Below are 13,102 nucleotides of genomic sequence, written 5' to 3'. Positions count from 1 at the left end.
AGCGGCGCGGGCGGGGGGGGGCCGGCCCGGCGGGCGGGCGCGAGGAGAGCGGAGCCGGCGGCGGCGGCGGCGGGCGCGGGGCGAGCGCGCCGAGGGGGCGGAGGAGTTGCCGTGGGTTTGTTTACGCATTGCTGCCCGGCTCGGGGCACAGCCCGCACTCCCTGATTGGACACAAACTGGGGCACAGCCTCTCGCCGCCGCCCGCCAGGCCTCCTCGAGCAGCAGCCGCGCAGCTCCCGGAGCACCCTGCTCTGCACGGCCCGCGGCGGCGCCCGGGCCTGGAGGGGACGAGGCGCAGCGGCCACCGGGGCGGCCGTAGAGCCACTCGTGGGCCCAAGGCTCGCGATCGCCCACCTGTAGTGGCGCGACCTTGGCAAGGAGAAATTCGAAACTTCGGAGGCTGGAGACTTCGTATCATTCAGCCGTAGAAGGGGCACCCCCCCCCCCAACAGACGGAGGAAGCTTGCCCTTGAATGGACAGAAAGCCGCAGCTCAATGTGCCCCTTCGGCGATGGTCAAGCCGAACCTTCCTCTACAAGCTCTCTCTGGGGGCTTGGTTTCTTTCTGGACTCCAGCTTCTATGCTTGCATTCTGTCCTCACGCAGCATTCAAAGTTGCCATCCCAAAAGTGACCTTGCCCCATGATGCCTAAGATCCCAGATGACTCCCCGTGGCCTCAAACCCCAATTCCTTAGTCTCAGAGTCTTCCACGGCTGGGCCTCCACCTGTCAGTCTCCTCCCCTTCACTGCCCAACCCTCACCCCCAAAACCCTTGCCTATAGACAACACCTTAGATGCCTCTGTTCTTTCGAGACTGATTTGATCCTGTTCTGTTCTCTGCCCAAACCCCAGAAAACCCCGAAGGTCCCTCAGCTTGTCAAACCCTCATAGGCTCAGCTTGTCTAGTGTCTCCTACTATCTCTGTGCTGTCTCCCCGAACCCCGTGCAGAATCCACCCCTTGCGGTTGGCATCAGTCTGGCTCGAGGGTCAGTCAGGTGCCCACTCTGTGCCCCCACTAGTCTGCGGATTCTTTAAAAACAAGAGCCTGGTTTCAACAGGTCCCTGGGGATGGGAGAGATGAACACTGTAAGAATAAAATCGTCACTGAGTGTCTGCAGCTCTGCTTGTACTGAAAAAACTCAAGAGAGTCTCTAGCAAGAGGGTCTCCTGGTAGTTTGCAAACCTCATCTTGCAAAAAGCGGACACTTCCAAAAACTGAGACTGCCCTCCATTTCTGCCTGTGTCTTTGAGTTCTTCCCCACCACACTTAGCCATGTGCCATCTCTACTCATAATGGGCACTTGATAACCCTTGGGGGAATAAAACAGAAGTTCCTTAAGCTCAGGCTCAAGGCGATTAAAGTGAGTATGGGAAGTCATGGAGGAATAGACACGAATGGCCATGGAGCCATTCATTTTACAGATAATTCCTAGGCTAAGAGTCCCTCAACTCTGACAGCTGGTATGGATTTGCCACTCTCCAGTCAAACCCCTGGGAAGTAGACCCAGACCCTTCCTGACTCTTGGGATGGCTGGATTTCTTTCTCTCTTTAGATTCACTGCTTCCAGTCCCACTGGGAAAGCTGTTGTTGTACTCTGAGGGTAAATCCAAGTGAACGTTTTCATTCCCAGGCAGTTCAATAGTGATGATTTATTGCAACAAATTAGGTACAAAGGTGCTGAGAGAACTGGAAGTGCAACCGGAGGAAGGTGAGGCAATCCTGAGATTAGCAACTTCGGGATGCACCTCCTCCCCTAGGGCTCGGGGACAAAGGGAAGAGGCTGCCAGAACCATGAAGGTCTTGCCCACTGAGAGCTGGAGCCATGGTCCCCCCCAAAGCGAAGGAATCCCCTGGTTTCTTCCTCCCACCCTCCAGGGCCACCCCGTGGTAGAAAACAGAAGCCAGTGGACAAAATGACAGAGAGCAGGGGTCAGAGCAGAGTAGGGAAAGGAGGTGGAACAGAGAGCACGGTGGCAAGCCACTGGCATTCCGGGCTTGGGCGAGGCACCTGCTTACCTCTGGGACTCTCCTCTGCTTGGGATTCTGCAAGAGCAGAACAGACTTTCTTTCTAAGCCCCAGAACTCCCTTGCTCCCTCTGTGCCCTTTTTGCCCTTTTTGCTTCCATTTCTCCTTCTGTCCTCCTTTCTACCATAATTCCCTTATATTTCCTTTTTTCTCTCTTATTCTCTAATTCTCATTTTTCTCTTCCTGTTCTAGTAGACATCCTCCTAACTTCTCTTTTCTCCCTGGAGTCTCTGCTCACCTCTGTTTGTCCTACTCCCTTATGGGTAGGGTGCAGCCTTCTTCAGCATGAAGTAGAGGAGCAGATTCCTATGGTAGGCCGTGGAATTTGGAACTATGGTCCCCACCAGACATCATGCTAGATATTTAACATATGGTATCTCATTTCATCTTCACCTCACCTACTAGCTGGGCGACGGTGAATATAACTTTTGTGGCTTCACTATTGCCCATCAGAGGGAAGGCTTTGCTGGTGCAGGTCACCAACATCACTGTTCTTAGCTTTCTGCATCTGTGAGTGTCTCCCTCCGCCCTTTCTTTTTCCTAACCCTACATCTTTTCCTTCCACTAGCTCAAATATTCCTTCCAAATCTCAACTCCCAACAGCCTAATAGATCTGCGCTCTAACTTGGCATTTCATCTGGCTTTTAAAAGGTGGGTAGAATTCAATAAATGGAGATCGAGGAAAGGCTTTTTGGTGGAACAGTGACTAATACGGTCCAGTTTGACTGAACAAAAGGTACAGCTGGAATCTAAGACCAGGTTTCAGATACTTGCCGTTACATTTCAGTTCTCTGAGACAGACTACTCAGAAACACAGATTAACCTTAAGAATATTGAGTATGAGTATAATTCATATAATTAGAATCGTAATGTTCTAAAGCCAGAAAGAAGTCAAGACATTGCCTGGCCCAACATGTCCATTTTTAAAGTGAATGACTTGAGGCCTAACAGGGTTAGGTAACTGGAATATGACAGTAGGTAAATGCAGACATTCAAGTTTGACTACCTGTGTTCAAATGCCTGCTTTGACACATGTGAGATTATATGACCTTGAACTTATCTACGTTTAAGATTCCTCCTCTATAAAATAGGAAATGAGAGAATCTACCCCAGTGGGTCGTCGTGAGAATTAAATGTTTTTACGGGTAAAACACAAAGCACAGTCCCTGGCATGTAGTCAGTCTTCCATAAATAGAGGTGAATATTATTAGGATTTCCCATGGCTATTCTGCTAGCCGGTATTTACCAGAGTCAGAACTTGTCCCCAAATCTTTTTGGCTGTAATTGAGCGTTCTCTCCATTCCTAGAAGCTATGTCTTAGGGGGCTCGTTGACTGTCATCTGAAAACATGGTGCTCCTGTGGTTTGCCGTTTAAAGAAGTTCTCCATTATGCTCCTACTTGCCATTCCTCTCCCTCCCCTGCTGCCCTCTCTAACGCTGGCCTCAGCGATTCCACTGTACAATCAGGACTGCCTGTGGATGGTGGAGCTCTGGCAGAAGGAGGCAGCAATCTAGTTTAGGAGCTCTGAGATAGTCAGATTTGACTAATTTAAATTTCAAAGGATGAAAAAGAATCATTGAATCAAATCCTGTAGCCTACTGAGTGGCAAACCTACCAGCTTCAGTTTGGATGGTTCCTTGAGGGAGCTCCCTGGGACCAAAAAGATGCCTTCCTTTAACCGAGTGCCCAAGCCTTCAATATGTTGTGATGGAAGAGACTCTTCTTTGTCTCTCCACCTTTCCTTTCTGAGTCTCTGGTTCCACGTTTCAGAACTCCCCATGAGTTCCATGTAGTTCACTTTCTGGACTGTAAGCTTCTTGACGTAACGAACTCCCCTTTGACTTACCTTTTCATCTCTGGGACCTAGCTCAGGATCTGGGGTCTAGCAGGCACCCACAGCTGCTGAACTGACTGGAGCGATGCCACACACACACACACACACACACACACACACACACGTCCTTGAAAGGGTCCCTCCTCCTCTCCCTTCAAATCTTTGTCTCCTCGGTTGACATCCTTAGCTAGTTGTTGGCCCCCTCCACTAATTCTCCGGAAAGCATGACAACAGCTGAATGTGAAATAAATGTGTATTTTACAATACAAACTACATTCAGAGGGGGTTATTTTAATGGTGTAAATCCAGGAAGTATTTTAAGAGGGTCAGGAAGACATTTTTGGGGGGACAGCTGGACTTTCCTAACACCTTCATATCACACCACACACACTGAAACTTACCTTTCCTATAAATAAAGCTTATTTGACTCTCATTGTTACACATTTTACTTCAGATTTCTTAGGCTAAATTGTAGATGGCCCCCATTCTATATATGGCTGTGTTAATTATCCTGCCTAAGTCACTTCTTAAAAGGCACAGTTTTCTTTAATCTTAAAAAAAGTTAATCACTGTCCCATTTTTCTCTTTGACTTCAAAACCAGACTAATGACCCAATACCTCGATTGCTCACTGACCAGTGTGCCACAGACCAGTACACAGAGAGCACTTAGTAAATGGTAGTTATTTTATTATTATTATTATTTATTATCAGTATTATCACCTTAAAGAGAGGAGAAAAGCTCTTCATTGCTTTCCTTCCTGATTTCTTTCAGAAGTTGAGCTTTTTTTTTTTTTAAAGATTTTATTTATTTATTTGGCAGACAGAGATCACAAGTAGGCAGAGAGGCAGGCAGAGGGAGAGGAAGGGAAGCAGGCTCCCTGCTGAGCAGAGAGCCCGATGGGGGACTCCATCCCAGGACCCTGGGATCATGACCTGAGCCAAAGGCAGAGGCTTTAACCCTCTGAGGCTTTAACATCACTTTAGGAAGAGACGGATAATTCATAGTAATCCAGTTTTGCGGATACCACTTGTTTCTGCTTCCCAAAGAGAGGCTGGAAGGATGATTAGGGGTTATTGCACTCCTGGGGGCCTGTAATCAGCCTGGTCCTCACCATCCCCACTCTGGCCTCCATAGTATTCTTGATAAAATGGGAATCACACAGACCATCTCTGGCCCAAGAAGAGTTCATAGCGGCAGACCAAAGATTTGTTCTCTGATTGTGTTTACAATTCCTTCAGGGCTTTCTCCTGCATGGACCAGAACATTCTCTGTCGAGTGCTGTTTGTTTTTCTGCTTTGGGTGACAATTTAGAAGAGAGAGTTTCCCCACTGGCTTCCCAGCAAATCATTCTTTTGGTCTCGACTATCATACTTCATTTCTTTCCCTTTGGGTACATTTTGCACCTTGATCACCTAATGGTCTGATTTAACTGTCTTCTCTTTGATGATAGTAAAAACAAGCAAAACCTTTCATTACTAGTTTTAATGTCCCTTTCTGGGTAGGTGTTCTGTGAAATCATCTTTGGCCCACTGTATTTCTGCATTATACTGGACATACCAGGCCTTCCCTGCTCCCTTGCTTTCCTCAAGTGTCTCTTGCCCACCCCCCACTCCCCTACCCACCTCCCCGCCCGGAGCATCTTGCAGTTTATATTTGAACATCTGCAGGGTTTTGGATTTTTTTTTTTTTTTTTGATTCATAGCAAAAATTGATCTTGGCCTTCCAATAATAAGATTTTCAAAGATCCTAGAATCATAAAATGTTAAAGCTGGAAGGACTTCAGCAGCTAACAGAGGCCAACCAATTCCTTTCATCATGAGAAACCAAGACCCAGAGAAGCCAAGTGTCAGGTACAAAGTTACGTAGCCTATGGTGGCGGAAAACTAGAACCAGCCGAAAGACTCCTGCTTCATTTGTTTCTTGTGAGTTATATTAGGATGCCTGGAAATAATTATATGAGGAATTTACAAGTGTCTTCTTCCAACATGTTTATGTTCTCCTATCAGTGGTTTTCCTACTACATCTCCAGGAGACTCAGAGGAATAAGAATCCCACAATTGAAAATCAATGCAAGCATAGGAAGACACAACTTACAGACCTGGGACTATATCTCTTAATAATCATCTTTCTTTCCTAGCAGTTCTTTGAACAGTGCACACAGCAAATTTTCGACAATGATAATGATGACAAGTTGATGATGACCAGGTCTCACATTTCTATGCTGTCAGTCCTTTTCTACTTTTTGTTCTCAATAGTTCCAGTTATTTCTGGGTTTCAAGCCTTCTGGAGTCCTGGCTTATTTAGCTTAGGTTTCTTTAAGAGGGTGATGGATGACTTTTCAACAGCTGCCTTGCATTGTGAGGGTGATAATTTCAAATGGTTAGCGACCTACCCTCAAGCACACATGTACACATTTTGAAACATTTCTGAAGTTGAGGAGGTGTGTTCCTAAAATAATACCAATGATTGCATAAACAAAGCATTCTCTGGTCAGGTAATCTGAAAAATACTAAGTGAAACAGAATTAAATAGTTTAGGCTTGGTCGGTTTGTTTTTACCAGAATTCATAGGATCTTTTAAACAGTAATGTGAACCCTGAATTTCTAAGGGAGGATGGTGAAATATGTAGAATTTCCCAAACATGTTTGACCATCAAATCACTTATGGGACTGGTGTAACCTGGAACAACCTGTAGGAAATGCTAAATATCCTTTGGGTTTCAATTAGAGTATATACAGTATTCCATTTGTTCTAAAACTATCTGTTTCATGTTAAGATATCCTTCCCTAGGGTTTGTTTTCTTGCATATAATGACTTAGCTACTGCCTCTTCTGCTCATTATTTATCATTTTAGAATCAAGATGCCATTATTTCTCAGCCTGAATTTCTTACACAGAGAAATCGTAGGTTGTTTAATTCTGACCTCATATCTGAGCTGCTCAATTCCCATAATTATTGCAACTGTCCTGCTATTTTCAAGGCGCAGGGTCAAAAAGGTAATGATAATTAGAGTAATGACAAGTAGCATGTCTGAGTGCATACAGTGGGCCAGATACTGTGCAAACAAATTTACGTGTAACATCCCACTTAATTGTCAGCACAACCCCATGAGATGGATATTATTATTTCATGTTACACATGAGGATTCTGAAGTGAGTTTAAGTAACTTTGCCCAAGAAGGTCCCAGGGAAGGAGGGGAAGCTGGGATTGAACTGGATTGTGTTTGGCTCTTAATGAGTTCAGGGCCCTGCCCTTCCAGTGTTAGTTCTACCACTGGAATCCTTTAAGAGCAGAGGTCATGTGGTCCAGACCTCAATAGAATCATCTGCACTTAACACAGCTCCTGCATGCTGTGGCCAATACTACTTTGAAGAGAAAGAGGAAGCAATTTGCCCAAGCCATTTGGTGAGTAGATGGTGGACCCAAGATTTGAACCATCTCCCATACCTTGTGCATCATGGATTTCCCACAAGGACCATGTTCTGGGTACCAAGTGAGCTCTCTTCCTCCCGTGAGGTTGCACTCACTAGGGTTTTGATCATCCCAAACACAGCATTTTGTGTTCCCCCTCTACCCATCTGCCAACCACCTCACCTGCCTCCCCAGGGGAGGGCTCAGGCACTACACACTCTGCCCTCTCCCAAACTGTGGTTCTGGACCTAGGGAACTAAATCTACCCCTAATGGCTAATACCTCTGTAAGCACGAAAGCACTTTTGCTGTCGTTGGGTGCTAATTTTGTTGGAGGTGTTTGGACGATGTTCTCAATCCCAGCACTTGACGTCTGGAAGCCCTTCCATATGTCAAAACCTTTCAGTGTAAAATGAAAAGGCATGCATGACTGGGGTGGCGGGTCACCCCCCCCACCCCCTGGCACACAGCCCCCCCCGCCCACACAACCGCTGGTCACAGTTGGTTCCACACGTGGTTCCGCTCCCCTGAGCTCCCCCCAAACCCCCACCAGCCACGCAACAGGGAACGCCTGGCAAAGTGGTTAGCCACAGTGTTTCTGTGACCTTGGCCTCTGTGGCCTGCAGGCCCAGCAGCTGCCCCAACATCTCCGCTGGTTGGAACCCGCCTTTCTCAGGTGGGTTTCCTCCAAGCTTCATCATGTCAGATTCGAAGGCCGCTGCTGAGAACCCCCTCAAGAAGGCCAGGACCTTTCCATACCCTGGCTCCAAAGTAGAGGGAAGCCAGGTCCCGGACAAGAAAGTAAGCTTGCAGGTTGAGTGGCTGGAGTACAAGCCTGTCGAGTACATGGCCAGTTCTGTCTTGGCCTGGCCCATGTGGGCAGACCCTCCAGTGGGTGACAGAATCTTCTCTTCCAAATTCAGTGAGGAGGATAGGCATGTTGAAAGAAGGAGCCAAAATGGTTTGTATGAGGTGGAGAAGGGCAGACATAGAAATCCCGCAGCTTGGCCAGGGCCGGTGGGCAGAGGGCTTCTAGGGTGGTGCGGTCCCAATCAGGCTGCAGATCCCATCTTAACCAGGTGGAAAAATGATAGCAAGGGGAAGAAAGTTACCCACCCTGTTTCTAAGAAGAATGTTTTGCAATTTGTAGCCATCAAAAGGAAGGACTGTGGAGAATGGGCCATCCCAGGGGGAAAGGTGGAGCCAAGAGAGAAAATTAGTACCACACTGAAGAGAGAATTTGGGAAGGAAGTCATGAGCTCCTTACAGAAATCTAGAGCAGAGACCCAGGAGCTGGAGAAACAGCTGCACAAACTATTCAATCAGGAACACTTGATGTTCTATAAAGGTTACGTGGATGATCCCCGCAACACAAATAATGCGTGGATGGTGACAGAGGCTGTGAACTACCACGATGATACAGGTGAGATAACTGACTGTCTTCATCCGGAAGCTGGTGATGGCACCCAGAAAGTGAAATGGGTGGACATCAGTGATCAACTCAAGCTTTACGCCAGCCAGTCCCAATTTATTCAAATCGTGGCTGAGAAACGAGGTGTCCATTGGAGGGAGGGCATGGACCCCAACGCCATGAATAGTGACTTGGAGTCTTCCAAAAGCCCACGGCCTTCAAATGGACCTGGGTCTATATGAAACAAGTAGCCCAGAACCCTCACTGAACAGGAGATGGAGGAAAGTTCTTCCGGTGATTATTTGCAAAACTGTTTGCCCTATGAAGGCTTTGTGTCAGGGAATAATATTAGACAAATATAGGCGATCAGAATCAAAACGATTTTGGTTTCCAATATAGTCACCTGTTATATACATTGTATACTTGGCTGGTAACCACATTATGCAACTAATGCTCTTTGAAGAGTCATAGTTGATACAAAGATAACTTCTTACCCACTGTAGCCTTTTCTTTTCAGCTAGCTTGCATTTGTCACTTTTTTTTTTTTCTACTGATGTGTTAGAGTGTGGTCTAATCTAATGCTGAGCATGATTTTTTGGGATAACATTTGTTTTTCAAGTTGAGCTTCAGGTGGACTTCTATTCATTGACTTCAAGAATGAAAGCACTCTGGTTATTCTTGTTTTTAGGATCTTTAGTTTTATGGGAAAAGTTTCGTCTCTATTTTATTCATAAGGATCAAGTACTTATGAATGAGCCAGAAAAATAAGATGCATCAACAACATGAGCTTAATATCCAGCCCTCTGGTTACGAGAACTATTTCTGAACAGAATGGACTAAGCTCAGGATATGGGTTTCCTCTCATCTCAAGACTCGATAAATATGAATTTCTGTCATAAAGAAGTCTTTGTCAAAAGATGTATGTAATCCCAGCCTAATAAAAATACAGTTCATTTCTGCCTTTTCTCAATTAAAAAATAAAAATATATGTATATAAATAGAGAAGGTTTTAATAGTCAGTTTGCAAACGCAAAAATGCTCCTCTGACAATCTAGAATGAAGGATTTCAGTAGCATCAAATAGGTCAGAAATACATTTCTTTCTTTCTTGTCACCTAAGACAAACCTGTTAACTTTATTGGTATTTTATACAATGTATGGAAGATAAACTCAAACCACCGCAATGTGCCTTTTATGGCTGGGGGGAGAAAAGTATTACAGATGCTGATAACTTCATAAGAAAACACCTCAGTAACAGTAGCTAATGGCTCGATCCACTTTCTTTCTTTTTTTTTTTTTTTTAAAGATTTTTTTTTATTTATTTATTTGACAGAGAGAGAGATCACAAGTAGGCAGAGAGGCAGGCAGAGAGAGAGGAGGAAGCAGGCTCCCCGCGGAGCAGAGAACCCGATGCGGGGCTCGATCCCAGGACCCTGAGATCATGACCCGAGCCGAAGGCAGCGGCTCAATCCACTGAGCCACCCAGGCGCCCCAAGATTTTATTTATTTATTTGACAGAGAGAAATTACAAGTAGACAGAGAGGCAGGCAGAGAGAGAGAGAGGGAAGCAGGCTCGCTGCTGAGCAGAGAGCCCGATGCGGGACTCGATCCCAGGACCCTGAGATCATGACCTGAGCCGAAGGCAGCGGCTTAACCAACTGAGCCACCCAGGTGCCCCTCGATCCACTTTCTATGTACACACACTCTGTGAAGTGCTCTATGTGTAGTGACATTTATTTCTAAGGGATACCCTCTGAGAAGGGTACTTAAAAAATTTTTTTTAAATTAACATATAATGTATTATTAGCCACAGGGGTACAGTCTGTGAATTGTCAGGCTTACACATTTCACAGCACTCACCATAGCACATACCCTCCCCAATGTCCATAACCCCACACCCTCTTCCCGGCAATCCTCAGTTTGTTTTGTGAGATTAAGAGTCTCTTATGGTTTGTCTCCCTCCCGATCCCATCTTGTTTCATTTGTTCCTTCCCTACCCCCAACCCCCCCACATTGCCTCTCAACTTTGAGGAGAGTACTTTTACGTCACAGGTTGGGCTCCCTCAGGAGCAGTCTCTGAGGGGGAGATTGACACTGCAAGATGTTTCTTAGGGACAGGTTTTGGGACCAACTCCTGGGGAAGGGAGGAGAAGGAAGCCGGACAGGGTAGAGTGAGACATTGAAGTTGAAACCCAGCGAAGGCATCAGCCACCCCCACATGGAGCTCTGGAGCTGGAAGGCCCTTCTGGCTGCCCTGAATTGGGAGTTCAGGCCTTTAATCCCCATGTTGACCAGCCACTGGATGTGGGCTGCCCCTGAAAGGAGATGAGACCTTGGGAGAGACAATTTCCTCAGCCAGGGCAATCCCCACAGAGGGCTGACAGCTGAAGGCCATCTTCTGGTAACACTCCTAGCAGCTAAGAAGGGGAATCTGGGAAAGGGGAGGGCTCGGGCACTACACATATTACACAAACCACATATTCTTATCCCATCTTTACAGATAACAACAGAGGCACAGAGAAGTTAGAGAACTTGAACTAAGTTGTACAACCAGTCAATGTTGGTGGTAATAAAGCATGGCCTGTGGGATACCATGGCTTACCTCCTTGACCACTGTACCCTAGTCCCTCCTGCAGTTACACTCCTGTAGTCCCCAGGTTCCCTGTGCGGTGTTCCTTTAAAAAAGAAAAAAAAAATACTGTTATATCTCTTCCCATGCACATCTGGTCAAAGTTCCCTTTTCTAAACCTGAAGGCCATATGCCTGGTCTCTGATTGTTCTTCTCTTGAAAGATGTATTTACATGGGTGATGATGATTATAAAAAGGTTTGCCCATGGATGTCCAGCATTACTCATGCTCAGGAACAAATTTAATACATTGCTTTTTTTTGTGACTTCTATAACCACTTGTTTCAGGATGGAGCCATTTGTCCTACGTATTAGTCTCATTTCAGTAACTCCTCCAGGTTGAGATACGCTCCTTGTCTATTCGAATAATTGAGGCACCTGGTTGGCCAAGCAAATATTGAATGTTCCTCAACCTACTTATTTTTTTTTTTCAAAATGCAAGCTCCTAAAAGGCAATACACGTTTGCTTACACATACACACACACATATGCACATATGTACCCACATATTAATCATTGCAAAAAACCCTGAAATAATGAAGGTCTAATGTCTCAATTTTAATATAGCTAGAACGGAATTCTTGATTTCTCCCCCACCCCCAAGAACTCCTGATTTTTTTCTCCCAAGAAAACTGTTCTTCCATCAATATCCCCTGGCAACTTGCACTCAAATCTACATAGGTTGCGCAAGAAAACAAGGAATTATCCTAGATTGCTTTCCCTCATTTCCCACATCCAATCCATCTGCAAACTTTTGCTCCACTTCCAACAAAGTATATCCCAAATCATTCCCTGCTTTCTGCCCGCACTGACCACCCTTGTCAAGCCACCATGCCTCCTTCTCTAGACCTGCCACAATCACAATCCTCACAAGACCTCCTCCTGCCACTCTTGTCCTCTCACAGGTCAACTTTGACCAAAAAAAAAAAAAAGAAAGAAAGAAATGACACTTCAAAGAATGTCAGTCACAGTGTGTTCCATCTTTGCATCTCTCTTAAAACCATGCAATGGTTTCTTTTTGTACCTGAACTAAAACACAACTCATTACCCAGGCTTACCTATTCTGAATAGTCCCTATGCTCTAGTCTGACCTGGTCCCATTCTGCACTGGGCTAGCTTGGACTTTTTTTCCTGTCATACTTCCTATTTGCTTCTGCCTCAGAGCCTTTGCTTTGCTTTTCCCAGCCTAGAATGTCCCTTCCATATCTTCACAAAGTGGACCCCTTAAGTCAGTCAGATCCTATTAAAATAAGATTTCCTCAGAGAGTTTTCCTCACCACTTAATCTAAAGTAGCCTCTCCAATCAATTTCCAACCTTGTTTTCTTTCTTTTTTTTTTTTTTTAATTTATTTATTTGACAGACAGAGATCACAGAGAGAGAGGAGGAAGCAGGCTCCGTGCTGAGCAGAGAGCCCGATGTGGGGCTCAATCCCAGGACCTTGGGATCATGACCTGAGCTGAAGGCAGAGGCTTTAACCCACTGAGCCACCCAGGTGCCCCTTGTTTCATTTTCTACATAGTATTTAGCACCAGCTGAAATTATCTTGCATATTTCTGTCTGCTTACAAGTGAGTCTAGGGATTTTTTTCTGTTTTATTATCTGCTATACCATCAGCATCTAGAATAGTGTCTGGCATGTCCACAAATCACACACAAATTACACACTTTTTTAAAGTGTGTAAATATGATCACATTATTCTTCATCTAACTTTCTTTAAAAACATTTTATCTTGAAATAATTTTAAACTTGTAAAAAAGTTGCTAAAGTAGTACACAGTTCTTCACCCAGC

General features: G+C 45.4%; 1 protein-coding gene across 1 annotated transcript; it reads left to right on the top strand.

Moving 5' to 3' along the window:
• Positions 1-7,974: 7,974 nt before the first annotated feature.
• Positions 7,975-8,928, top strand: LOC123955057 (ADP-ribose pyrophosphatase, mitochondrial-like). The gene has a single exon (XM_046026596.1). It carries the CDS (start codon positions 7,975-7,977, stop codon positions 8,926-8,928), a length of 954 nt encoding a protein of 317 aa, XP_045882552.1.
• The last annotated feature ends 4,174 nt before the right edge of the window (positions 8,929-13,102 follow it).

This window comes from Meles meles, chromosome 13 (assembly GCF_922984935.1).
Source record: "Meles meles chromosome 13, mMelMel3.1 paternal haplotype, whole genome shotgun sequence".
In the NCBI taxonomy this organism is placed as follows: domain Eukaryota; kingdom Metazoa; phylum Chordata; class Mammalia; order Carnivora; family Mustelidae; genus Meles; species Meles meles.
The sequence above is the reverse complement of the archived record's forward strand: the minus strand, read 5'-3'. Positions and strand labels throughout refer to the sequence as shown.